Source organism: Acanthopagrus latus, chromosome 20 (genome assembly GCF_904848185.1).
Source record: "Acanthopagrus latus isolate v.2019 chromosome 20, fAcaLat1.1, whole genome shotgun sequence".
In the NCBI taxonomy this organism is placed as follows: Eukaryota; Metazoa; Chordata; class Actinopteri; order Spariformes; family Sparidae; genus Acanthopagrus; species Acanthopagrus latus.
Genome location: NC_051058.1, coordinates 8,768,566 through 8,794,639, shown reverse-complemented (window position 1 = coordinate 8,794,639; position 26,074 = coordinate 8,768,566). Strand labels below are relative to the sequence as shown.

General features: G+C 41.8%; 4 protein-coding genes across 9 annotated transcripts in view; 2 read left to right on the top strand and 2 right to left on the bottom strand.

The window, feature by feature from the left end:
* The window catches only part of LOC119009933 (cytohesin-3-like), a 36,054-nt gene extending 32,267 nt beyond the window's left edge, over positions 1 to 3,787 (top strand). Inside the window, exon 13 of the mRNA XM_037081680.1 lies at positions 1,008 to 3,787. Coding sequence (XP_036937575.1) covers positions 1,008 to 1,080 — 73 coding nt within the window. The 3' untranslated portion in view covers positions 1,081 to 3,787. The remainder of the gene's footprint in view (positions 1 to 1,007) is intronic.
* On the bottom strand, positions 3,074 to 13,304 carry usp42 (ubiquitin specific peptidase 42). Of its 4 annotated transcripts, none has more exons than XM_037081662.1 (18): positions 13,143 to 13,304; positions 11,420 to 11,672; positions 10,357 to 10,563; positions 10,076 to 10,186; positions 9,712 to 9,811; positions 9,031 to 9,098; positions 8,848 to 8,918; positions 8,663 to 8,745; positions 8,470 to 8,581; positions 8,222 to 8,362; positions 7,894 to 7,994; positions 7,605 to 7,767; positions 6,823 to 7,494; positions 6,627 to 6,709; positions 5,059 to 6,195; positions 4,269 to 4,579; positions 4,113 to 4,176; positions 3,074 to 3,962 (listed from the first exon to the last, which is right to left on the bottom strand). In XM_037081662.1, the coding sequence occupies exons 2-17, from the start codon at positions 11,661 to 11,663 to the stop codon at positions 4,115 to 4,117; spliced, it is 3,666 nt and encodes a 1,221-aa protein (XP_036937557.1). In that variant the 5' UTR covers positions 11,664 to 11,672; positions 13,143 to 13,304; the 3' UTR covers positions 3,074 to 3,962; positions 4,113 to 4,114. The 4 variants fall into 4 exon arrangements, with proteins under 4 accessions (XP_036937557.1, XP_036937561.1, XP_036937559.1 ...); XM_037081666.1 differs by lacking the exon at positions 13,143 to 13,304 and adding an exon at positions 12,877 to 13,046; XM_037081664.1 differs by lacking the exon at positions 13,143 to 13,304 and adding an exon at positions 12,618 to 12,840.
* A 498-nt stretch (positions 13,305 to 13,802) lies between these two features.
* On the bottom strand, positions 13,803 to 25,768 carry eif2ak1 (eukaryotic translation initiation factor 2-alpha kinase 1). Of its 2 annotated transcripts, none has more exons than XM_037081676.1 (14): positions 25,274 to 25,768; positions 22,526 to 22,693; positions 22,306 to 22,442; positions 22,026 to 22,069; positions 21,314 to 21,413; positions 21,127 to 21,207; positions 20,900 to 21,030; positions 20,308 to 20,689; positions 20,066 to 20,174; positions 19,797 to 19,903; positions 16,136 to 16,250; positions 15,944 to 16,023; positions 14,298 to 14,531; positions 13,803 to 14,163 (listed from the first exon to the last, which is right to left on the bottom strand). In XM_037081676.1, the coding sequence occupies exons 1-14, from the start codon at positions 25,443 to 25,445 to the stop codon at positions 14,038 to 14,040; spliced, it is 1,986 nt and encodes a 661-aa protein (XP_036937571.1). In that variant the 5' UTR covers positions 25,446 to 25,768; the 3' UTR covers positions 13,803 to 14,037. The 2 variants fall into 2 exon arrangements, with proteins under 2 accessions (XP_036937571.1, XP_036937572.1); XM_037081677.1 differs by lacking the exon at positions 25,274 to 25,768 and adding an exon at positions 22,859 to 23,057.
* On the top strand, positions 16,262 to 19,801 carry LOC119009932 (ankyrin repeat domain-containing protein 61-like). 2 transcript variants are annotated; one of them, XM_037081678.1, is made up of 5 exons: positions 16,262 to 17,017; positions 17,233 to 17,327; positions 17,505 to 17,655; positions 17,738 to 17,938; positions 19,092 to 19,801. In XM_037081678.1, the coding sequence occupies exons 1-5, from the start codon at positions 16,841 to 16,843 to the stop codon at positions 19,722 to 19,724; spliced, it is 1,257 nt and encodes a 418-aa protein (XP_036937573.1). In that variant the 5' UTR covers positions 16,262 to 16,840; the 3' UTR covers positions 19,725 to 19,801. The 2 variants fall into 2 exon arrangements, with proteins under 2 accessions (XP_036937573.1, XP_036937574.1); XM_037081679.1 differs by having other exon boundaries at positions 16,875 to 17,012.
* Positions 25,769 to 26,074: the final 306 nt, after the last annotated feature.

Here is a 26,074-nt window from a genome sequence, read left to right as displayed (position 1 = left end):
AGCACAGCAAAAGATCTCTAACAAACCCACTGGACACTTACTTGTCTGACACCAAATGGTAGGGAAATTTAGCAATCAGCTGGTCAACATATTAGAGTATTTACCGGCCAGAGAGCCAGATTTTTCCCCTCCAGAGTTGGTGGAGACCAAAATAGTGCTAAAAGAGACCGAATATTGGGTTCATATTCATTAAATGCCCCAAGACGAGACTCTAAATGACTGATTATGTTGCTTCATGTGTGCTGGGTGTGTGAATAGGCAATTGTTTGCTAACATCTTAACTTAAAAGCTTACTTCCTGAACCCCCCCAGTGGCCAAAAAAACAGTAATTGCAGGTTTAAGTCAGCTAACAGACTACAGCATTAAAAGATAAATGCAGCGTAAATTGCTGGTTTGCTGCTGAAAACAGATGTGGATCATTTCCTTTGATCAAAGTCCCAAACGTTGTCCTCATCTTCCGTTTTTCACATTTGGTAGCAATAACTAGCAGTAATAGCATGCCGTTGGGTTTGCACCTAACCCTGACTTAAATACGCAGGTCTGAATGTTACTAACCCGTCATGCTTTCTTACACGCGTTATTTGACGGCTTTCTCCTCTGAGACAGCTGTAAATCAATGGCTTGACAACATTTTTGTTGCGTTGCCAGGTGCACTTTGTCGTGTGTGTTCTTTCCTCTGTTGGGTAACATAAAAACTGAGGTGTTGAGCTATTTATAGCGCTGCAGGACTGAAGGAGAGGTTTCACTGTAAATGTCAGGTTTCGCCGTTGATCATTCAGAATCAAAGCTCATTTCTACAGCCCTCAGAATGCAGCACAGACGTGACACATTTTGGGGAAGATGCACCGACTGACGGAGACAAGACAGATTAAGGTCAAGTTAGTACACAGTAATTATCAGTCCTGCAGACAATAGAATAGTCTAGACAGTGTGCTGTGTGCAGCATCGACACGAACTGCTGGGAACAGCCGATCACTGATCCGTCCCTTCCTGTCCTCTCTCCACAGGGCGAGCATCAGCAGGGATCCTTTCTACGACATGCTGGCCACCAGGAAGAGGAGGATAGCCAACAAGAAATGAGGACCGTCCACTCTATGACCACAGCTGCATCGCTAGCAGAGTCCCTGTGTGTGTGTGTGTGTGTGTTACAGGGGTCGTTAAGGCCTCCCTTGGTCCTTTCAGGGCTGCAGGACAAGCAGCAGACACAGATGGGTGACAGGTGTTTTTTTTTCCACCTGAAGATTGTCTGCGACACAATTCTTGGTTTATGTGAAGGTTTTTATTTTACCCAGCACAGACTTTATGGAGATGAGGGAAGTCTTCACCAAGTTGGTTGATAAATGGACAAAAAGACGAGGATCAAGAACAGCTATGAGGAAACCTGTAACAAGACTGCCCTCTGCTGGACACACCAGGAGAGCAATTACTTTGCTGCATGTGCAGTGGGAGGATTTGAAACCTGAATATCCATCCTCATAATATGACATTCCCATCATCCAGACTGGCTCGCCTGGTTGACTCTAAATCACCTGTTTTATTATCTTCACCTCACATGTCCTTGGACAACTGCCAACACCAATGATGTTTTGTAGTGTCCTCGAACTACAGAAAGCCTCAAGCTTATAAATCAGCTGGTCTGATTGTTAGTCCTCAAGTGACTGTATCTGTATATGCAAACACTGATTAATTCAAGAAAATTTAAATTTAGGCTATTTTAATTTTACAGTAAGCTCCCTTATCTTTTATTTGACTGAAGGTAAAAAAAAAAAGAAAAAGACGCAGGTTGAATAATACTGAACATAATTTGAGTGTAATGACCCTTTTAAGTGTTTTCAAACTGTCATTTCATGTATTGAAGATCCACCTCTGTGATCAGGTTCATTTCTTTTGTATTTATTTTTCTGAATTTGTTTAACAAAAAGGGGGCAGCCCCCCCCCAAGTTACATTATGCATGTATAGTATATAATGTACATACCTTTTTTTTTTTCTCCGTTGTGTTTATGTAGCATGTAAATCATAACGGCCGTAGCCTATACCCGTTCACCTTTTTAGTTCAACAGCTAACAGTTTACAATAGTGGGAGGGGGACTTTGTGCAGCTCTCTTTGCAGAGCAGTGAAACCTCCTCACACTGTGTTTATTACTGAAGTTCAGATAATACATGATGTTATATGAAAGAAAAACTCACTATGGACATAAGCGGGTTGAAAATACCCGCGAATACTGTGTGTGGGTGCTGACTGGAATCTGAGGACCATGTTTCCCAAACAGATCAAGCCAAAATCACAGCCTGATTTTTTAAAATTTGTTTCATTTGCTGATGGAGTTTAGAGTTTTTAAAATGTGGCTTGATGTGAATTTGGGAAAAACTGCTCCTGAATACTTGGAATAAAAATACATGCTGATCAGAAAACACGTTTTTGTGTGCATGTGAGTTCAGTGAGAAGAGCTCGACTCGCTAAACTTATCAGGTCTTTGGTTATTTCCTCAAACATGGAAACAGTGTTGTGATTAAAACAGAGCCACCTTGTTGACTTCGATGGCTAGAAAAGTGAGTGTATTTAACAAAACCTGAATACATAAGAGTGATGTCAGTTTCTCCACTAAATGTATCTACAGCATAATTTTAAGAGGCTTGAGTACAATCGGTCTATACCTAGTGTATAATACAAAGGCAGACGGGAGCATTTTTTTCCAAAAATCCCTGGCAACTCGTCAGTCATCTCAATCAGCAGTTTTCATTCATTTCACCGCAGCTTGTAAACAAAGTCAAAGACCAGGAACAGATTACAATTTCTGACATTAACAAATGTATTTTAAGGCTTTTACCTTATACAATGTATAAATTCTGACATGCTAAAGATATAACAGCAGTTTTTCAACCTCTGTCTAAAGTTGAAACATAAACAAAAACAAAACAAAAAGCAAACCATACCCACTGAAAATATGGTCAAAATTAAGAGAAGTTTCTCTAAAAACAAACAAAACATCTACTGGTAACCCTGATACAGGATCGTTTACGTATAAAAATAACTGATAGTACAGTTCAAAATTAAATTCACAGTATTTTTTATGACGCTAGAAGACACAAACTGTATTTTTTTTAATCATTAAAAAGCAAACACAAATGGTCCACAGCCATGATGACAAATTTTTGATGCTTTTTGTTTTTTTTTTGTTTTTTTTAAACGTTTTAAAAAGAAATAGAGAATGTGTAAGCGAGGAGGGAGAGGCATGATCCAGGGTTAAAAAAACCTCCGCTTCTGTGAAAAAGTTTAAAAATTACAGAGAGTGAATCTTAGGCTTCAGAGCAAAATGGAAACAAACATACAGAAAGGAAAAAAAAAAAAGCTGGGAAATGTCCTCAAGTCTGTCCAGGGTTAACGTGGAGGTATCAGTCAGCCAAGCCTTGTTCCCACCACTGCACTAGTCTGTCTCATTCATGAATAACTCCCTCTGTTAGGATGTCCGCTCCCAGTGAGATCAAAGAAAAAACTCAAAAACGTTGCACCTCTGTAGATATGGTGACATCTTAAAACTTGCAGCCGACATGATGCCTTGCAGTTCTTTCTCTTAGGCAACACGTTTCCCTTTTGTCTCGTTCCAATTTGAAGCAGGTGGTTATCCATGATGGATGTTAACAAGTTTTCAAGTCCTGAGTTCCACTGAGCAGCAGTTGAGATGTTTAAGCTCCAGGCTTTGTTTCTGTTCATACAAGTATATATTACTATTTTTCATCATAAATGTTCAACAGGGTTTTTTTTTTTTTTTTAAACCATAGTCGGGAGAATAACAGCAAATAAATCAATGCATTTAAAAAAACAAACAAAAGAAATAAAATTTTCAAACATTTAAAACACTTCAGGTGTGGTAAAAATACAATATATTCCCAGTGAAGAAGCACCACATCAAAAAGTTGTTGATGTCATTCCTCCGCTGTTGTTAAAATGGTGTCGATGTGTCTGAAACGAGAAAAAAAAGAGGCCTCCATGTCATCTATTTTAAGAGCTGTGCGCTAAAATCGTTTGCATTTAAAATAGGAGATTCTGCTGTTTGTTCACAATGACTGTACTAGAGCATATGAGAAAATGGTTAAATGAGCGCCCACTCACAGTCAGTGTTTCAAGCCACCGGAGAATCCGTAGGAGTCGCCATTGGTTTGGCTGTAACCATTTCCTACAAAACAGGAGCAACAGTTAGAAGCAGCATTTAATTCAGTGTCCTCGTGATGTTTGAGAATGACTGTGAAAATGAGAAACCTGTCATACCTATGTGTCCATTGAGATGGCGGTGAGTTGAACCGTTTGTGGGTGAGGTGTGGTTGGAGGGCAGTACATGGTCACCTCTGCCATCAGCATATTCTGCTCGCCGGCGTTTTTCTGGAGAGAAACCATTGTCGTGTTTAGTGTCCTTGCTGTCGTAGTATCGTCGCTTGCGGCTCTCCTTCTCCTCGCTGCTTCTGTTCTTGTGGCTCCGAGCGTCTCCCGAACTGTGCTGCTCGGCCTCACTGTCCCGCTGCCTCCTCTTTTTCTTCTTCTTTTTTGTTTCAGTGGCTCGGTCTGAATCCGCATCGGAGCTTCTAGGAGAAGACAGAAAACAAGCCATGATTACTCTGAATCCAAAAACAAAACTAGTTGATAACAAAGCCTGACATCTCACTTAAAGACATAATTGAGGGCTACAACTCACAAGTATATTCATATAAAAATAAACGTAACAAATTTGTGATCGATGACATCATCAAAATACTAAGCATAAAAGTCAGCATTTTTTTTGCTATTATTGATTTTAAAAAATTCTAACTCAAATGGGAAATGAACACCTGCATCTTAAGAAAAGAGATTCTCATTCCTAGGTTGTCAAACACTAAGGTATGAGTTTGGCGATGCACAGCATCACTGGATTTGCATTCAACTGGACATAATTTTTCCAGGACCCATGGACCTGCACCAATGGAAACTCTGATCTAACACTGAACTGTTGAGCAAAATGGCCAATATTACTGTCCAAAACAAAATGAATGTCAAGCAGCATGGAGGCAAATATAGTTTTGCTCACCCGCTCTCACGATGTCTGTCTTTATCCTTCGACTTCTTCTTTTTCTTGCTCTTTTTGTGTTTTTTAGAGCGACGGGCCTCAGAGCTGTCATCCCTGTCCTTGCTCCGAGGTTCAGCAGTCTTGTGATTTTGATCCTCCCTGTTTGAAGCCGATTCAAACGAGGAGAGGCGAGCCCGAGGGGGCGATCCCTTGGTCTTTGTGGAGGTTTCCTGCACAGTGGCAGGCGAGGAAGCTTCCTCCTTTGGCGGGTAATAGTCTCTTTCCCTGCCACTACTCCTGTCCCTGTCCCTTCCATTGCTCTTGTCCTTCATTGACCGGGAGTCTCGACTCTCGTCTTGCCACCTTCGACGGTTATGAGACTCCTCGCGATAGGGATAACCTCGTCCCCTTCGCTCCCGGCCCCAGTCCTCCCTGGACCGGTAGTATTCATAGTGGTGATAATGGTTCGAGCACCTGTCACGATCTCGCTCCCTGGGGTGGTGGTGAGTCCGCTCCCTGCGGCGCTCGGACTCCCAGTCTCTGTAGGAACGATCGTGAGGCAAGCGATCCCTGTGAGAACGGTCTCTGTAGCGGTGATCTCTGTAGTCTCGTCTGTGGCGATGACGATCGACGTCACTGTCTCGCTCCTGACTCCTGTCTCTGTAGTGTCTCTCCCTGTCTCTGCTCCAGTCAGAGTACGGTCTGTCTCTTTTCAACTCTTTCGTCTCTTCATTGCCTTTAGAATTGGGCTTGGACTGCTGCTGTTCCTTAACATCCGTATGCCCTTCAGTGCCTGTTGACAGAACACTGGTCTCTGGTAGATCCATTGCTTCATCCCCACCTCTGCTTACCTTCTGTGGCACTGCAGAGGGCCCATTGGTGCTCTGGGAGCAGTCTGGCGGGGTGGATAAGGCCGCATTGATGTCGCCATGATGGGCAGATGTGGAAGCACATTCTCTAGATGTGACAGAATGAGTCTTTGTAGCGGTAGCTGAAGGTAGAGCGCTAACAGCTGAGGACGCTGTATGCTGAGGCAGGGGTTCGGACACACTTTTAGCCCTTGTGTCAAGAGTAGAGAGGTGCTGGCTTTCACTGGCAGCAGGATGGATGCTCTGAGAGGAACTGGCCTGGGATGGTGCAGAATTATGTGCCTCTTTGCTGAAATATACAAGAATATAAATACTGCTTTACATCACTTTCAGGGTATCTGCAGGTTTCAAAAAGATACATTTAAGACTTTTTAAAGACCATTTTAATGCAATGTAAGACCTATATCAAGTGAATATTGGCAAAAAAGTTATGTGGGAAAATTCCATAATTACTTGGAAGGTATATCAATTTATTAACATTCAACTGAACAGGACTGCATTGAACAATTTGGGGGGATGGCGAACATTTAGCTGGTGCCTTCATGTTTTCTGTCTTCTCATGATGCCTCTACCAGTATACACTTTTCTCACTATCACAACTGAAAGTGAGACTGAAGTTAATGAAACTTTATAAAAGTTATGTTAACTTCAAAACCCATTCAGATTAAAGATATAAAAGTGAAAAACCAAACAATGAAAATGTTAAAGTGTGTATCATACCTTGTTTGACTATGCTCGCAGTTCAGTCCATTAGTAGCAACAGTAGCCACAGAGGATGATGAACTGCCATTACTGCCAGAGATCTGAGGAGCAAAATCCAGACACAATTATTCATTCACAAAAGACACACACTACTGTTCTTTCACTTATCAATATATTATGACAGCATAGCGAAAACATAAAGCATATAATTTACCTTATCAGGGGTGTTGTGTCCATTCATTTTGTGGTGTCCATTATGGTGTCCATTTTGAGTGGATTTAGAGGTGCAATAAATTGGTCCGTTTAATCTATTACCGTTGTGGTGCAGCCCTGACTCTCCATTGGTGGCCTGAGGAGATTTATCAAAAACTTCTCCTGTTCTGTTGTTTCCATTAAGGTGAGACTTACTGAAACGGCCATTATCCACAGTGCCACAGTTCTCCTGGTCTGATTCCTCTGAGGACTCTTGGCCATACGGCACCAAGAACGAGGCTCCATTTCCTCCAGGGTGCCGATCCCCATTACTGCAAGACGTGCCGTTAACATGATTAAGCTGACGTGGAACAAAGCGAATGTCTGAGTGGACGTCTGAGGTAGACTGCGAGGAGGATAGCGAGCTGGAGGAGGAGCTGCTGCTGGCAGAGGACGGCTGGCTGTAAGAGGACGAGGACGGGCGGTTCTGTTTGCCTTGCCCGATGAAGAATGAAAGCTTCTGGCGTTTGTCGTGGTCTGGGATCATTGTGGGCCGGCTGATTGAGTGGGAAATGGAAGAAGAGGAAGAGGCCAGTCCATGGCTAGGTTTTCCCACCACACTGCTGCTGGTGCTGGGCTTAGAGCTGGCGGGATAGTCCCTCAGAGATCCGTTTCCATTAACATGAAGTGTGCTCTGAGGCAGAAACAAAAGAGGATGCATGTTTTGAGTGTCTAGGTAAAACACTGGCGATGTGTCTTAAACTGTGACAAATCTGAATTAAGATACAAACAAGTCTGCAGTACCTTGGTCATGTGTGGTGGCAGCTGGGGACCTATGAAGCCAATGTTGTTGTGGTGGATGGTATTGATGCGTGGTATCACCACTGGTCGTGGAGACGACTGACCAGGAATGCCTGGATTATGGCTCATGTGGCTGTAGTCCCCCGTTTTCTTCACCTCACTGGACCTAGTGACACAAAAAAATTATCAACAGGAAACACTCGAAACAACCATTGTCACAAGTGTTGGTGTTTACAGGAGCACTTAAACACTGGAATGAGGCAATGAACATTTTTACTCAGGGTTTACTCACTTGATGTAGAAAAGGACGTAGGCCTGCTGGTTGAGAACAGACCTGATGTCACTGACAGACACAGAGGAGTCGTTCATCTGATACCATTGCCCATTGCTTGCCTGAGAGACACCACAAAACAGTTGGCAGGTTTGATCATATTTGTGTAACAGAATCATCATCACTTCCATTTTTAAATGTTATGTTCCACAAGATTTGTTATAGGAAATCCTGCATTAAACTGTTAGTAGTGAGTTGTTGATAGAGTGCTGCAGAGACAAATGTGTGCATGCGACTTGGCAACAGCATCCTGATGGATTAGAACAGTGGTCCATAGCAGTGCCAGTACCTTAATATAGCAGAAGTAGTGTCCAGCATGACAGCTGAATCCAGAGTGGACGAGCACCGCATACAGCCCATAGACCTGGGGCTCCCCTTGGGTCTGAGACATGAAGGGCCGCAGGTCCAGGTACTCTGGATACTTCACATCCTGAAGACCAAAACAAATAGCTGATTAATATCCAATTAGTGACACCTAGGTGCTGTCCTACAGTCTTATAATTTTTTTGGATTTTATAGAATCATATGTTACGGTACCTTCGTAATTTTGCCGCCGCTGAAGTTTGCAAAGCGTTTGAGGGAGAGCGTGAGCACATTGGCGCTGCGGTGGATGGTAAATCTCTTTGAGGCGGTGACCATTTTTTTGCACCTACGTGAAACAAATGTTTGATTGTTTAGCTCCCTTTTTCGTCATCTTTTCTGACTTGCTTTTGTCTGTGAAACAACTTACTTAGTGCATTTGTAGGCATTTTCTCCATCCAGCTGTTCCGGCTTGACAAACTGCTCCAGAGCCTTTGAGACACTAGGGGCCGTCTGCATGGCAAGAAAAATAATGTTATACTGTTCTTAAGATCCTCTGAATTCCTTGACTTGAATAGATGCTTCAAACCCAAGATGACAATAATGATTCATTACCTTAATTTCCAAAGGAATATCCAGAAAAGGGTCATATGTATCTGAGACTGCTTTGCAGTTTAAACATTTGACTGCAAAGGAAAATCAGTTATTGTTTTTAGTCTATTAAAGCTATACAACAACAACAACAACAACAACAACTTGAATAAATCTAGAAAACTCATCAACACTAGTAAAACTTACCTCTGGACCTTAGATACCCGCCAAACACTTGATGGATGAAAGTAGTTGCCTGCGTCTGCCTGTCCAATCTGTTACAAACACAAATAAGAGGATGTAAAAAAAAAAAGTGTAATTATATAATTGACTGATTTAATATTTATACTTATTAATCCAACACAAAGACACATCTTTTCTGGCTATACTGGCACAGAGAATCACTTTACAGAACTCTGAAACTGCCAAGTTACAACATATTGCCACAAAAAGTGCAGGAGAAGGAAAGGAAGGATTAAGATCAAGAGTAATTTGTTTAAAGGGCATCTGTTACTACAGAATAATTACCTACTTTCTAAAATCCCTTTTTATAAGTCTCATGATATCCTGAATGGTCAGCCAAACACACTGATGAAAGGAAATGGCTCTGCACTGATTTCATACATTTCAGAAAAAAATAAAATAAAATAAAATCTTGAATACTTCAGAGTATCTGCATATAGCTTTTCTGGAAGATTTCGACAGGATTCCTTTGCAGAATATTCATTGGGTTAGCACGATACAGACTACACAGAATATAGTAATATTTCCCTAAACAATCGATGGCCCATAACTTTTTTTTTTTATCAAGCCAAAACTATGATTAACTTTTCTAAGCAAGTGTATTATCCTGAGCTGTATCTGGATTTTGAAAGGGAACACACTTACTTGGTTCCAGGTAAGCAGGACTTTTGCATAGCATCCACTGTGTACCGCAGGAACTCATGAGCATCCTCCTGGCTTCCATAGCGGAAGTGCTTTGCAATCCCTGTGTGAGGGAAAAAACAACAAAAAAAACAACAAAAAAAAACACAAAAAATGAAGCAATAGAAGATAATCAATTATATCACACTAACAAGTCGATGTAAAGCTCAAATTCTCATAGAGCAATATACAAACACCCACCAGAAATTTCCCTCCAAAATTTAAAAAAAGTAAACAGCCACACAGCGCCTCCTGTCATTCATTTCAGGTAAAAAAAAAAAAATTTCTAAATGCATAATTTCAATGTTTTAGCTGTGCAGAAACTTACTTTTGAGCTCATTGAGCACACCAATGGGTTTAATGACATTCCCAGAGTTGGCGAAAACCTGAATGATGTGGTTTTGCATGGTGCACATCATACAGAACCCCGGCTCGTGACCTGCAGCAGGGACAGATGGACAGAACATTGATGAGTAAGATATGAATCAGGCGAGAAACCAACTCATACATACTGCTGAAGTGAACAAGCCTGATGTGATGATCAGTGTGTGACTGTACAATTACACAAGAACTTTGCTGGTGAAAAAGCACCATACAAGACAAATTTACATGTTTTGGAGTGCTCCCGTGTCAGCATGAAGTTGGCAAAGGGAGGGGTGTAGGTGAGACACTGCAGGGCTGAGTTGAGGAAGCAGGTGTTCCCCATGTTCTGCAGGCCTGCACCGATGCGGTGAACCTGGGTCCACTTCAGGTTGAGCCGCTCTGGAGAGAAGAGGACCTTCTGGGGCAAGTCAATGCCGTCATCACTGCTTATCACTGGACACACAGAAACAGCATCATTACCACAATTTGAATGAATGCTTTTTCCAGGTCAAGGACGCCAGTAATTATCTGTATAAATGCTACATTGCCAATGCAAGTATGTACTGGCACATAACACTAACTCCAGGAAACTGCAGTCATTGCTATCAGTCTAAACAGTTATAGAGAAGTTCTGGCTACTGAATAAGACTGTCAAGCAGCTGAAGGAAACAGGGTTTGCTTTCTCTTCTGTTTCTGTCTAAGTCAGGCTGCTGCTTTTTATGTCAAAGCAACAATTGCGTCACAGGCGCAAGTGATTGATCATGCTCTCAATTCAAAACTAGCTTGGTTATGTAATTGGATGAATGAAAGTAGAATGGAAGCAGCAACCCAACACCCACAAAACCAGTTGTGTCACACTCCTGTACGGAAAAACTGGCCGTAGGTTTAGATTCGTTGATACAGCTTTGTATTATTTATGTATAAAGTTTCCAGTAAACAGTTCTCAGATTGCTGGCAAGAGTATGTCACACAATTACATTATTTTATTGAACTACATTTTCACCTTAAGATACCCATGAGGCTTTGAACTGACAATTGAGATGAGATCTGCCAAAGTGTACACCAGCATTTCCAATATCAGCGGGAAACTACTGACTATTGGCATGTATCTTTAAATGTATCTACAGCTTGACCATATAAGTCAGGATACTCTTCCATCTGTCTATTGTTTAATGGCTAAATAGAGGCACAGTATAGCTTGGCTGTACACAATGGAGTAAGTCTAACCTGCCAACATTCAGTCGTTTCCTCTCAGCTTTCAGGACACATGCATCACAAAACCACAGATGATAAGAGTCCTTGCTCCTACCTTGCTCCTTGGGCCGATCAACAGAGGAGGGCGTACTGTTGTAGACTACAGCTCCAGGTGTCGGGCCCAGGCAGCCTCCTGGAGCCTTCAGCCTCGGAGAGTCACTGGGCATGGTGGCGGGACCCACTGCCCAGCTGCTGGAACAGCTGCTGTCCATGCCCACGTCTCCACTGGTGAAGGGAGATCGCTTACACCCGACTGACTCGTGGTCAGACTTTTCTGAAGATCTGTCAACTATGGTCATTGTTCATTGCTGTAGGAGGGACAGAAACACAGAAGTATACAACTATATGAGCTGCAGAAAAGAGAGATTAAGTCAAAGGTTTTGCATTTTCCGACACTGTTGTTGTATGCGGGCAAATCTGTTGGTGTGGCACAACCAAAATATTATGGTATTTAGAGGCTGTCATCAAATATATTGTTAACATTTCCTTAACTTCTAATTGTTCCAGTTAACACAAACTACTTACATAGCGATTACAACCACAAAGTACAATCGGATCACTTATTTTCTCAAATGATCACTTGCAAAGTACAGTTAAGCAGTCAATCAGTTAAAAACACTGCAATGATCTATTTAGATAATTTATCGCGCTTATACAGTACTTAGACCTTTACTAAACAGTCAAGGATGTTATATAACATCGATTTCTTTTATTTTGAGAAGAACAATGCAAGAGTACACCAACGCGCCATAAACTGAATTGCAGATTATTTGTTACGAAGTATCATAACTCAAGCATAATATCGCATGGCTAAACAAGAGGCTGTGGGAGAACAGTCTTGGCTTACTGACTTCACTACCACATTTGTCATTCAACCTCCGCTTGGATCTTAAAAACTAAGTCAATAAAAGTCTACGATAAGGGATAGCCATTTGTGGGCACCGTGCACGGTTTACTTGCAGGGCAAACATCAGTAACAATGGCAAAGTATTAACTTCTACTTTGAACATGTTCAAATCGACTTACTGCTGAGTGCAAACATGGAAATGATTTCGCAGTGCTAAAGTTCCCAAGCGAGCGTTACTAGTTCAAAACCCCGACAGAGTAAATTTCCTGGTCGGAAGCACGTTTACAACAACAGCTGTTCCCTCCCACCAGCTCCGGCACACCGCCTCACGTTGGCTAACAGACGGCAGCTAGGCCTTTAACACGCAGCGATGCTAAACCTCATTAAAACACGACTTAAAACCTACTTTGGCACTTGTGGGAGACGGAGCACCGATTAAAAGCTCACCGCTCTTGTCAAAGACTGGGGCGGAAAGACTGATGATGAGAGAGCGGTTCGCAAAGGCAGCGACACCATGGAAACCGCGAACGTAACACACATAGCTACCGAGCGGTGCTAACATTACGCGCGGCGGCGCTCGTGCGGCAATATTGATGCTAACGGTGCTAGCTAGCTCGGCACGATGGAGGCTGACTGACATGGCGGGGAGTAACAAAACCGCGTACTATCATTGTCGAAGGGCACTCTTTTGTTTTCTACTTCGAAGTAGATTTGATTTACGAGCGTGGGCCCCAGTAACGGTAGGTCTAGCTAGCTGAGACAGGAGGGGCTCGACACCGGCGGCTGAGTGTGCTCACTGCGCCGCTGTCTCCGACATGACAGAGAACCGGTGTAAGGCTACTACAACAAATCTCAGTGGCCTAGGCCTCCCAAAATAGCACAGCTGCACAGTTAAAGTGCCACTTAATCGTAATAGCAACAACACACTCACCTGAAATCTGTTATGAATACGCTAATAGCGGTTGTAAATCCATTCCTTATTTCCAGCGGGTGTCCGGCGGTGAACAATGACGTAGCTAATTGCCCCACGGGTACATCCGGGTACCTGCGATGAAACGAGGTCTCTGATTGGCTCATTCAGCCGTTTCTCCGTGAGGAACGTGTTTGGGGAAGATCCGTCGCATGTTCACACCTCTGACCTTTGTGTACATGATGTACAATAACAATGTTTGTTTTATACCCATTCATCTATGCTCGAAACGATACATGCATAATTATTTGGCTACAGACAAACAGTCAGATTGCCATATCCATGCTGTAATGTCCATTTCTAAAGAGCTTTTCGAGTGCACACATTATCTCCACAATTTAAAGTTCCCAAAACGTGAGGGAGCATCCCCTGTGATCAGTAACTATAACCCATAAAACATCATCAACCACATGCGCACGGCATTTGTACATTTTTGCATTTAAATAAATGTGACCCTGTCCCAATACAATCAAAACTGGAGGGCTAATTGTGACCACAATTGATTGACAGTTTGCTGATAATGGGCTGCTCACAAAGCCAGACAAAAATCCGCATCAAAAATTATTTTCAGTGACATACTAGAAACATCTCAAATGATCAATAATCACATGGTGCTGCTTATAAATCTGGCAAGGCATATCAGAAACTGGTTTTATTGAACTGAATGAAGATAAATAGCTGCGCCCTTACATCCAGGTGTACAAGACACACTCAAATGATTACACATGCACGCGCACACACACACACGCACACACACACACACACTCTACCACTTGTACCAAGTAAGCAAAACACAGTACAGCAGTGGTAGAATGAATCAAGTATTGACAGTCTGTGAAGAGTTGAGATTAAAGGGTCAGGCTTTGTCCGGCTCAGAGATGTGAACTGTGACTTGTGAGCTCTGAAGCTGGCTGATCTGTCTCCTCAGCTGCATGATCTCTTCCTCCTGCTGTTCAACCCTTTTCTTCAAGCCATGGATCACCTGAAGGGGGAAAAGACATTCATGACATGCTTACATAAATCAGTAATCACAAAATACTCTTACATTTAATGGCACACAAAGTCATTAAGGGGTTAATTATTTATAGAGCTGTGATCTGTCCATGTACTACATACAATGTCTTTACTGCAGAAGAGTTCACTCTGTAGAAGCTGGCTAGCTGTGGGCCGAACACTTGGCTCTTTACACGTCAGTTTCATGATGTATTTAGTCAGGACTGGCCATCTTTGGCAGAACGAATCTGGGATTTTCCCCTCTCTCAGGTTCCCAAGGGTCCGGACCCGCTCCATCTCTGTCCCAAAGGGCTGGAATAGCTCGAAAGCGAGCACCCCGATGCTGTACATGTCTGACTGTGAGAGGAAAAACACAAGTTTAGATTCACACTTGTTCAAAAAGTCATAGAAGAGATGACAATAATACATACTAATAATGGAAAGTACAGAAAGAACATACACTATATTACCAAAAGTATTCGCTCACCCATTCAAATGATCAGAATCAGGTGTTCTAATCACTTGGCCTGGCCCCAGGTGTATAAATTCAAGCACTCAGGCATGCAGACTGTGAAACAAGACATTTGTGAAAGAATGGGCCGCTCTCAGGAGCTCAGTGAATTCCAGCGTGGAACTGTCATAGGATGCCACTTGTGCAACAAATCCAGTCGTGAAATTTCCTCGCTCCTAAATATTCCACAGTCAACTGTCAGCTCTATTATAACAAAATGGAAGCATTTGGGAACAACAGCAACTCAGCCACGAAGTGGTAGGCCACGTAAAGTGACGGAGAGGGGTCAGCGGATGCTGAAGCGCATAGTGCAAAGAGGTCGCCGACTTTCTGCACAGTCAATTGCTAGAGAGCTACAAACTTCATGTGACCTTCAGATTAGCCCAAGTACAGTACGCAGAGAGCTTCATGGAATGGGTTTCCATGGCCGAGCAGCTGCAGCCAAGCCACACATCACCAAGTGCAATGCAAGGCGTCGGATGCAATGGTGTAAAGCACGCCGTCACTGGCCTCTAGAGCAGTGGAGACGCGTTCTCTGGAGTGATGAATCACGCTTTTCCATCTGGCAATCTGATGGACGAGTCTGGGTTTGGAGGTTGCCAGGAGAACGGTACATTTCAGATTGCATTGTGCCAACTGTGAAATTTGGTGGAGGAGGAATTATGGTATGGGGTTGTTTTTCAGGAGCTGGGCTTGGCCCCTTAGTTCCAGTGAAAGGAACATTGAATGCTTCAGGATACCAAAACATTTTGGACAATTCCATGCTCCCAACCTTGTGGGAACAGTTTGGAGCGGGCCCCTTCCTCTTCCAACATGACTGTGCACCAGTGCACAAAGCAAGGTCCATAAAGACGTGGATGACAGAGTCTGGTGTGGATGAACTTGACTGGCCTGCACAGAGTCCTGACCTGAACCCGATAGAACACCTTTGGGATGAATTAGAGCGGAGACTGAGAGCCAGGCCTTCTCGACCAACATCAGTGTGTGACCTCACCAATGCGCTTTTGGAAGAATGGTCAAAAATTCCTATAAACACTCTCCTCAACCTTGTGGACAGTCTTCCCAGAAGAGTTGAAGCTGTAATAGCTGCAAAAGGTGGACCGACATCATATTGAATTCTATGAGTTAGGAATGGGATGGCACTTCAGTTCATAGAATGAGTAAAGGCAGGTGAGCGAATACTTTTGGTAATATAGTGTATGTTGTGTTCTACGAAAAATCAATTCTGAATTTGTCTGAATATTATTAATTTGTTTACCTTTGAATCATAATGGGAGCCCATAAATTGCTCTGGTGCAGCATATACAAATGTGCCAACACCTGTGGTATGTGAGGAATCTGCAAAAAACACACCAGAAATGTGACTTCAAAGCATATGGCCCCATCTGGTGGTGATTCTTTGAGCAACCGTGACATGAAATCAGCAAGATAAGAGGTACACAGTATTTACCAGCGCTGGGAGAGGAGGTCCCTTTATGACCATCCATTATTAGATCCCTGCAGGCCAAACCAAAGTCCCCAATCCGAACATGACTGTCATGACCATGGAGGAAAATGTTCCTTGGCTGTGGGAAAATGCAATAATATCACAATTAGTTTCTGACTGGGTGTAAAGATGCAGGCATTTTTGCATAAGGGATCACAGTATTCAAACAAGACATTTCAGGGCAGATTTCAACAATTTAAGCATTTCAGGCCATTTAATATGACATTTAAGACATATAATTTTTGTAATGTATTTTCCAAAGCATGTGAGCTTATGCAAGGTGCATTCTTTGATGCACAAGCACTGGAAAAGCACTGAAAAAACCTCTAAATTACTTTGGAAGGACGCACCAGTCCCCATTATTGGCCCCACACACAGAAAGTTATCAGTTGTAACAGGAACCCCACACATCCAACTTAGACATGCAACACTCAAACCTACACGATATCATCAGACTGACGAAAAACACCAAACCCCAAAAAAGGAAATAGCTGCTGAAACTGTCAGGCAGAAAACAGAAGTAGCATCCTTCATTTTGTACAAAAAAATTAACAGACACGCCTCGAAGAAATACAGACTTGCATCTGCAAACCTGAATAACCAGCTCTGAACCGCCACACACCCTGACAAAAACCAAATACAGACAGCAATGAAGTTCAGTGCCTAGTCATGTTGGAGGGGAGAGAGGCATATCAGAACAGGAGCTGTAACACTTCTAAGTTTGACGACAGGGAATTCTATAACGCTATTCGGGACGAAGACCTGGGACGTATGGAAGAAATGACAAAAAAGTACGGCAGCAACTATCTCCTAAAGATGCAAGAGACCCCAGGTGTTTTCTGTAAGGTAAACGCAACAACGCAGCCATTTTCTCTGTACAAATGACCTGTAAGATTTGCAACATGTTAATAACAACCAGAAGAAAATTCAACACTTACTCAGAACTGTCAGTCGTATTTGCTCTCATGTGATCATTCCATTTATTAACAAAGAAGGCAAAATTGAAAGTATTTTTGAAGGGTTAGCTTCAGTTTGTCTTGTCTTGTCATGTCTTGCCTTAGGCTCGTGCTGCCCGTCCCCTTCACCTGGCTGCCACTTACAGAAGAGTAAAGAGCATGCAGAGCCTGCTATCAGCAGGGGCAGACCCTGAGATGAGGTCTGGACAAACTCATCCTATACACACACTACACACCAAACATCCCACCTATCAATTCTACAGTGTAGAGTTGTTGGAATTAACTCATTTCAGTGGGGTAGTTAAGTTAGATTGTGTATGTAGCAAGTGTTTTTTTTGGTGGATCTGCAAGTTTCACTTCCCTTGCCTCTGTCACAGGGACGGGCTTGGTCAAACCACTCTACACTTGTTGATAACCAGCTGGCCGAGTGATAAAACAACTTGGCAAAAACCAGGCTCCAAGCTGTTTAACGAGGCAGAGGCATGTCTGCGCCTCCTTTGTGAGCACGGTGTTAACGTCAACGCAGAGGTAAAACTTTTTCACATTGCAAAATCCATGTTCAGCCTTTAAATTCTACAAATTTGAACTGTGCCTTGTGGTTCCTCCCTAGGTGGATGGCAAGATTCACCAGACAGCTCTCCACCTTTCAGTGCGCTGTGCAGCTCTGTCTGCTATCCATATTCTAGCCAGCTATGGTGCTGATGTTAACGCAGCGGACAGCAATGGGATGACTCCCCTGCATATGGCTGCTGGGATCCTTCATAAAGACATTATAGCCAGCTTGGTCAGAGAGGGAGCAGATATCAACATGGTTCGGAGTGTTCTTTTGTTTTCTTCTTTTTCTTCTGACTTGACTCGTAGTAAAATAAAATAGACTGAAGACCCTTTCACAGCAGTCATATTGACTGGCCAAAGCAAGTGAAGCACAGCTGTCATTAACTTAAGGTACATTCCAATCTGACTACATTCTTTGCCCTACGGGGACATCCGAACAGACATGAGCCAACTTGAATCTTACTATGAGTCAACGCCTCTGTTTTTCCTGTTATGGTGAGTCATAACGTCTAAGGTGGCAACTCATTTTTATTCTTATCATCAATTATTCTGCCAATTTAATCGACCAGTCCATGAAATTTGAAAAGATTTATGAAAAATGTTCAGAGTGAACTTTCCCAAAGTGACGTCTCCAAATTGCATTTTTTTTTTCAACCAACAGCCTAAAATCAAAGACTACATTTACTCTCATAAATGAAAAAAAAACCAAAACCCTGCAAATTCCTACATTTACAAGGCTGGAACCACAGCATGATTAGTTGATTATTCAGATTAGTGGCGGTTCATTTAACCCATAGTGTAGGTCTCAATTCAACAATTTCCTTTTTGAAATAGACCAAACAAATACAAAATGCTGAAAATACCCTTTATCAACCCTTTTCTATCATTGGGTAAACTGACATGTTTTATGGGTACAGTGCAGAATAACTGATAAACTGTATGACCATCCCAAATAGATAATTTCAATAACTACCAGGCATTTATGTAAAACAAGCTATTTGAATGAATTTTGAGCCAATTATTTCCTGTGAATTTTGCAGATGCATTTTCATATATATATTATATTTATTTTATAGATATATTTAGAATTATGTCATACAGACCATCTGTTTTAAGTAGTTAAAAACATTTTTTTTCAAACAATCATAGATTCTTAATGAACATAAATAAAGGTTCATAACTGTTGATTAGTGATCCTGATGATATCTAAATCACAAGTAAATGTGCTAGACAACACAACAAATCTTTTGATTCACATGCAAAAAGTTTCTGGCATAGAAATTCAAGAGACACCCAACTTTGCCCTTATATTACAATCCTTTTAGTGCTCTTTATTCTGCTGAAATATGTACATTAGGTTCTAAATATGCCCTGCATTAACTTCATGTAAATTCTTGACTATTTTCAAGGGGGTAAAGGACTCTGGGAACACTCCTCTGCACATAGCTGCTGTGGCAACGGCTATGAAGACCACTAAAACCCTGGAGGACAGCAGTGGCTGCATCTCAGAGCTGGTCAAACATGGAGCCCAGGTCAACGCTACAAACAAAGCTGGATTGACACCTTTACAGGAGGCGTGCACCATAGGCGACAATGAGCTGGTGGACCTGCTGCTCAGGTATGGAGCCAACATCGATGAGCTGAGCAAAGCAGGAGAGAACTGTCTGTTTCTGTTCCTGAGCCGCAGGCCTAATTTGACGAAAAACTCTCTGCTGGTGAAACTCTTCAGTCTAATCTCGCCGCTCACTGTCTACAACCACAAAGGCCTCCTGCCCGCCACCTTGAATCGACCATGTTTCTTCAAACAGAGACAACAGTTACTAAAACTCATTCAGCAGCCAAGGAGGCTTCAGGACATTTGCAAGAGAGTAATTTATCTAAAATGTGTCCAAGACAAGAGAGATGAGTTAAGAAAAGTCCTGCCTGAGAGTGTTTATAACTTTGTATTCAACTACTGGGAGGATTTACATATTTCCTTTGAGACAGATAGTGATGGTGATCGGGACTCACTAACTAGCCTAACTGACATGGCTCCTGTCTAACACCTGTGTGTGTCGACTGCAAACTGCACTAAAGCTGCTTCTGATCAAAACAAATAAATCACAGTAGCTTACCTTCAGGTCTCTGTGCATGATTCCCCTGGAGTGAATGTACTCGACGCCTTCAAGTATCCTTCTCAGCAGGCTCAGTGTGTGTTCAGTATCAACACATCCATATGGACCTGAAAAAAAAAACAAAAAAAACATTTAAATAATTTTCCCGAATTGTATTGCAGTTTATCTTGGAACAAAAGTTATATTATAATTTGAAATATAATCATTTCAAACAATCGGTGATTCTCTGATCTGTAATAATGTAAACCATGTGTGTTTTTAACAATTACATGTTGAGGTCAGTTCTTCTTTGGGCTTGTTGTTCCTGTCAGAGATCCAGTCCTTGAGAGAGCGCTCACACAGCTGCATCTGGATGTAGAGCATCAGGTGGAATTGGACCTGCAGATACAACCAAACCATAACTCAAAACTGTCCAATTTTTAATAATAATTCTGAAAACAAATCTTTTAAATATGGCAATCTTATTTTTCAAATGCTTGTCTGATCACTGAAAGTCTATTTTAGCACAAACCTCTTTGGGAGGCTTTGTTGTGCAAACGTCAGCCCACTGCTGACAATCCTTGTCAATGCAGGAGTTGTTGTTCAGTTCCATGCTACTCCTGCTAGACTCCTCCTCTAGAAGTGCTGAACTGTCCCAGCCTGTGGCAGGACATTTGGTGGCCTTCATGGGATCTCGGTGTCCCAGGAACACACAGGGGACGTAGTTCTTCGGGATGCGCCGCATCGTTTTGGGACACACCACTTGGCCATTCTCTTGGGTCGGAACTAAAGCTTTGACAGGCTGGGTCTCTCCTGGGTGTGCTTTGGCACGTGGGGCTGCATCTGACGGTGCGTGACTGAGGCTTTCAAAAACAATGGAGCTGGTGCTGCTGCTGTCTGGGCTCTCATCGGAACTATGAATGAAAGAGTCAGGAGTTATTTACTGTATAAACTATAACTGCATTTACATTAGATGAATACACCAGCATAAATAGTGACTGCAATACTGTTTTCATTTTTTTTGTTCATCAACACCGTGTTGTAGTAAAAAGTACTTGACTGTACTTCACTGTTGAAAAATATCAATATAAATGAATGTAAGAACAATTAGTGTCGGATCCTACCTTTCATGATCTCTCAGTGCTGGCAGGAGAGACTCAGGGGCCGCAGGCTGAACATGTTCCATCCAGGCAGTGTGATAGCCCACAACATTTACATGCTGCAGGCTGGACAACACTTTTACTTCCCTGAGGACCTAAAGCAAAACCAAATAAGACAAATATCAGCCTATCACTTCTCTGTACTTGGGGGTAAAAATAAAGCCTCTATTGACAAAACACTGACGGCTCACCTTCATGCAGTCATCCTTTGAGACCTTTTTGATGAGTATTTTCTTCACAGCGTAGCACTGTCCATCCAGTTTGTTCATAACCTACAGGATGAAGTCACACATAACATGACTGTGTCGATCAACTCAACGCATGTTTTACTTTGGAGGGGTTTGTTTAAATAGTATGGAGTAGAACTGAGTAAAATACCTTCCAAACATTTCCATATGATCCTTTTCCAAGTCTACAAATCTCCTCAAATTCGCTAAGATACCGAGACGTCTGCGCTTGAAACAGGCCCTCCTTCGGTCTGTGGGAAGGCAAAAACAAACATCTCTTATTAAATACTCCTTTTTTCCCTTTCATAATATGCTGTTGTTTCGGCTGATGGTATTTGTTTGTGTTGTCAGTTCGTTTGTTTAAGTGTGTAAGTGTATTCACTTCTTTGACCTTGTGTAATATTAAAAAAACATGTGAGCTGACACAGCTGCAATCAGGTTAACAAGGGCAATCATACGTACATGCATTTACATGTACCCAACGTTATTACATGCCAAAATGGGGTGTTTCTACACAGTTTTTTCATGTTACCTAAATCTGTTACTCACATAACTTAATAACTTTGCTACTTCAAAATGATGCACATTTTGTTGTAGGCTACTCCCACTGCCACACCCACTTTTAGCAAGTTGACATAACCATAAACACAGGATTCTCTCTCTCTCATTCACACACACACACACACACGCGCGCGCACACACACGACCCACATACCATATAACAATAACGACAAGAACAAAAAAGGTGGGGAAATTGGAAGGGGAACAATCGACCGGGTGTCCGCTAGAGCGATCTATGATCACAAACAAAGATTAAATAAATGTTACTTTCAAGCAAGTCAACTACTCAAAGTGCAGCCTACCTTACTGCTGGATTGTGTGCGTTTGAGCCAAGAAGCTGTTGACCCTGTAAAAATGAAAAGAGGACAAACAAGTACCAGTTAATAAATGGCTACAGCACTTCCCAGTTTACAAATCTGCAGGCAGAGTTTGCTGCTTTGATCAGCACTCTCACTGACTATGTCTACTATATTAAGTACAAGTACCCACTCTACATAATTAGTTAAAAAGAAATCAAGTCAGTCCCAAAATTAAAACTGACAACATACGACTACTGCAAAGACATACTGAAGATTTTGTTACCTGTGGATATAGCGAGGAGCTTGCGGCATGAAGCAGCTCAGTGAAGGCCCGGTTGTGCTGCAGTCTGACGGTGCTGAACTCATCACTTACAGCCAAAGGTGAGAGGAGGTTCATGGCGGCTAAACGCTGGCCAATGACTGTCAGAGATACAACAAAACAATGTATAAATGTATATATGTATTATTCTTTAAACCAGCTGTCACTTCATCTCAGTACATACCTTTAAACAGCATACGTGAGCGTGCTGGATTGCTCTCGTAGACAAAGCACAGGTGCTCCAGCAGAGAGCCCAGCAGAAGGTGGTTGGGGATTGCTGAGGCAAACTCCTGGATGGACAGGTAACGCCTGCCGGCCATCAACACCTCATGGTTATCATCTGTGTCTGAGGCTGAACGCATAAAATGGAAGAGAGAAATGAAAGAAGAAGTAGTCTTACTCTTTTTATAATTAAAAGGCTCAAACTGTGGCACAAAACACACATTTGACTTTGCTGAACTCAAGCTAAGAAAAAAAATACACATATAACCGCAGTATTTCTTCTCTTTATTCTTACCTTCTTCAATAACCTTTGCTAACATTTCAACAAGGTTTTTGTCTCCTTGGTCCATTTTTCTGAATAAAAATACCTTTGGTCCGTCATTAATCACTCAGAGCTCTACTAATAATTATCCTGCTCACATCCAAGGCAAAAAATGAGCTCATCTTGTGTACACATGAGGGGGTGTGCACAGCAGTCAGGCTTATCTGCCAGTTCCAGTGGACCCCAGCCTCCTCCACCTAACTGTACTCTATAAGCACATGATCACTTGGTCACTGTGCCAGGATGGGAAGGAAGGGCTGTTTCATCTACTCTCATTTCACTATTCTGTACAGCAGGAAATGTAGAGGGGCAAGTCCTGACTTGTCTTTCTTTTGGTAAATATCATCTTATAGGTGAAAATACAGGCAGAGGACAATTGATTTGTTCTGAACGTTTCTTCAACAATACAGACCAAAATTGGGCAAAACGAGAAGTAGAAATGTATTGCTAAACCAAAATCAGATTTGGTATGACATCCTGACAATGTCACTAGACCATGACAATTTACTGTTGAATGCAAGTTTATGTAAGATTGTGAGTATAGGGGCATGAGGCTACTTCTCAGACTGTGTAAAACATTCTGATGATGTCATCAGGGTAATCCTAGGTCTGGCTTGAGACTCCAAACGTTTAATAAAGAAAAAAAAAACTGGAGGCATGTAGTTTGGAAGATGGTAAAGTTAATAGGCAGGGAAGGGCTAATGAAAGAGCACTGTTAACCATAAGGTGCATTATGGGAAATGAAGAGAAAAAAAAATTCACCTATTTTGAACCTTAACTCATATCAATAAATACCCATGCATCTGTCGCTTCAATTTTAACTGTTCTATTTTCAGCCTATCTGGCGCAAGGCCTCTTACTTTATGAAGGTGCAGTATCAAATTGCTGGACTACCCCTTTAAGCCTGGTAATTAGAGCTGAGCTGTATAAAGATAATAAGCAAAATATCTCTGTAAGACCTTCTGCTAATATTGATTTATACTGTAATGTGATATACATGTCTTTGTAGAAATGGAAGAAACATATTAGATTGCTGATTGTTGTTAATATCATAAGACTGCAACAAAATCTACTAGTAATTGCATTATCAAGTACGACAACTTCAAAAGCCTTTAACAGCTTTGGCATTCTCTCTCTTCATAGACACCATGACTGACCCTAAAGTATTTTTATTTGAGTGGTACATCTAAGAATCAGTCTTGAACCTTACATCATACAGAGATTTATATTCTGCTTAGGAATCTATTATGGCTTGTATAGGATGACAGACTGTCTTAGGCTGAGGAAGAGACTAAAACATGTGTGATTGGAAATCATTTTGTCTCCAAAATATGTAATATCAAGTTTCACACTGGTATTGAAGGGGTTTCCATTCAAAACCTATAAACTGTGTTTAATATGTTAAGTATGGCTGGGCACTATATAAGATATGTATTTCGTTATTGTGTTATGAGACTATGTATTATCTCAGATTTTGGACATCACTACATCTTAATATGGCAGTGTTGTCTCTCCTGGTTTTAAAGGAACCATTACAGTAATATGATGTCATTTTCTGAATGTACCAGACTGTTCTACTCGTTCTAACACTTGCCTTTACCCACTTAGTCATTATATCCACATTACTGATGATTACTGATCGGCAATCTCATTGTGTTGGTACTTTGTGAATGAACCAATAGTCATCCCTACAATACTGTTGCAATATCTGTATCGAAGTAGGGTCTTTTTGTCCAACACTATTGTGGTGTCTGATTTTGTCGCCCAGTCCGGACATTAATGAAATTCTTTTCATAAGATTCAAACATATAGCGGTATATACTGTATATTGTCATGTGGCCTAAAAATATTGCAATATTAGCTTGAGGTCATACCACCTAGCCCTGTGTTAAGCAAAACGTTATGTTGTAATAATGTTGTGTTATGTGGACAGAGTTGAACGCTTGCACTCCACTTTTACCAACCAAGAATGTATAATTTTGAATTATTAAACCATTTAACTAAATGGACATGGGTGCATAGTAAAGTCGTAACTTTTTATTGAGTTTCTAAGAGTACAGTAGCTTTACTGATTTATCTGTTAAATGTATGAAGTGACAGTCAAAGGAGATGTCTGATATCTAGAGCAAAGGTAGGGTGGACACTGTACCACAGTTAAGAAGGGGGGCCCAGAGAGTCATGTTGTTGCCATTGCCTTTAATCCCTCAACTACGCCCCTGGCTATTTACACAAGCAAGAACGTGTCGAGCTACGTTTTATTCTGTTATCACTGTGTCAGGTAAAATAGAATAGAATACGGTAACCAGCACCACCGCCAAAGTCCAGTCGATTAGGACCCGTAACTTAAACACTGTTCAGCTAGTAACAACCATCAGTAAAGCTGCTTACTGTCAAACTGGACTTCATCATCGTCGTCCTCGCTGGCCAAACTCATCAGGCCGATATTCTCAACGTCATGTGTCTCGATGAGTTTAATGTTGTGGTGGACTAAAATATTACTGCTGCTACCAGAACATTCCTCCGACACCAGGGGTCCGTGGTTGGATGTCGAACTGTACATTATTGTACACGAAGAATAATAACTAGTCCAAAAAAGTGCGTTTGTTTTTAAATGCTGCTCAATTTACCGCAGCTATCCCATGTCAGCAGCGAGAGGCGCCAAAATACTCATTGAATTCTGGCTTCACAAGTGTTTACATCGCATAAATATGTCAAAAGAGACGGTGGAAGGTTTCTCTCACAAGTCCCATATGTTCAGCCATGTTTCTACAGCCGAAATAGCCAGAGACCGCCTGACAACACACGTGCTCGACCAAGAACGGCGATCAAACAAAAGTTCTACAAAAAAATGTTAGCATGAAATCAACAAAACTAGTGTGGTCTGACATAGATATATTTTTTCAAGCTCCAAACCGCTGAGAATGACCCTGCACGAAAAAGCGATTTATTCGTACTTTTGGAATATGAGCTATTTGCACACGCGCCCTAACAACAAGTTTCCGGTTGGTTTGGTGATGAAATACTAAAAAGTGTAGGGCAACTATTTTGATAAGCTACACGAACATATGTCAGTCGGTTGATTATGTCCTCAGTCTTGTATTTGTGTTCGTTTTGTGAGGTTGCTTCTGCCACGCATTTTAATTTTATATTATTACGTTCAAGAGACAACCTGCGCAGTTTTGCGCAAAG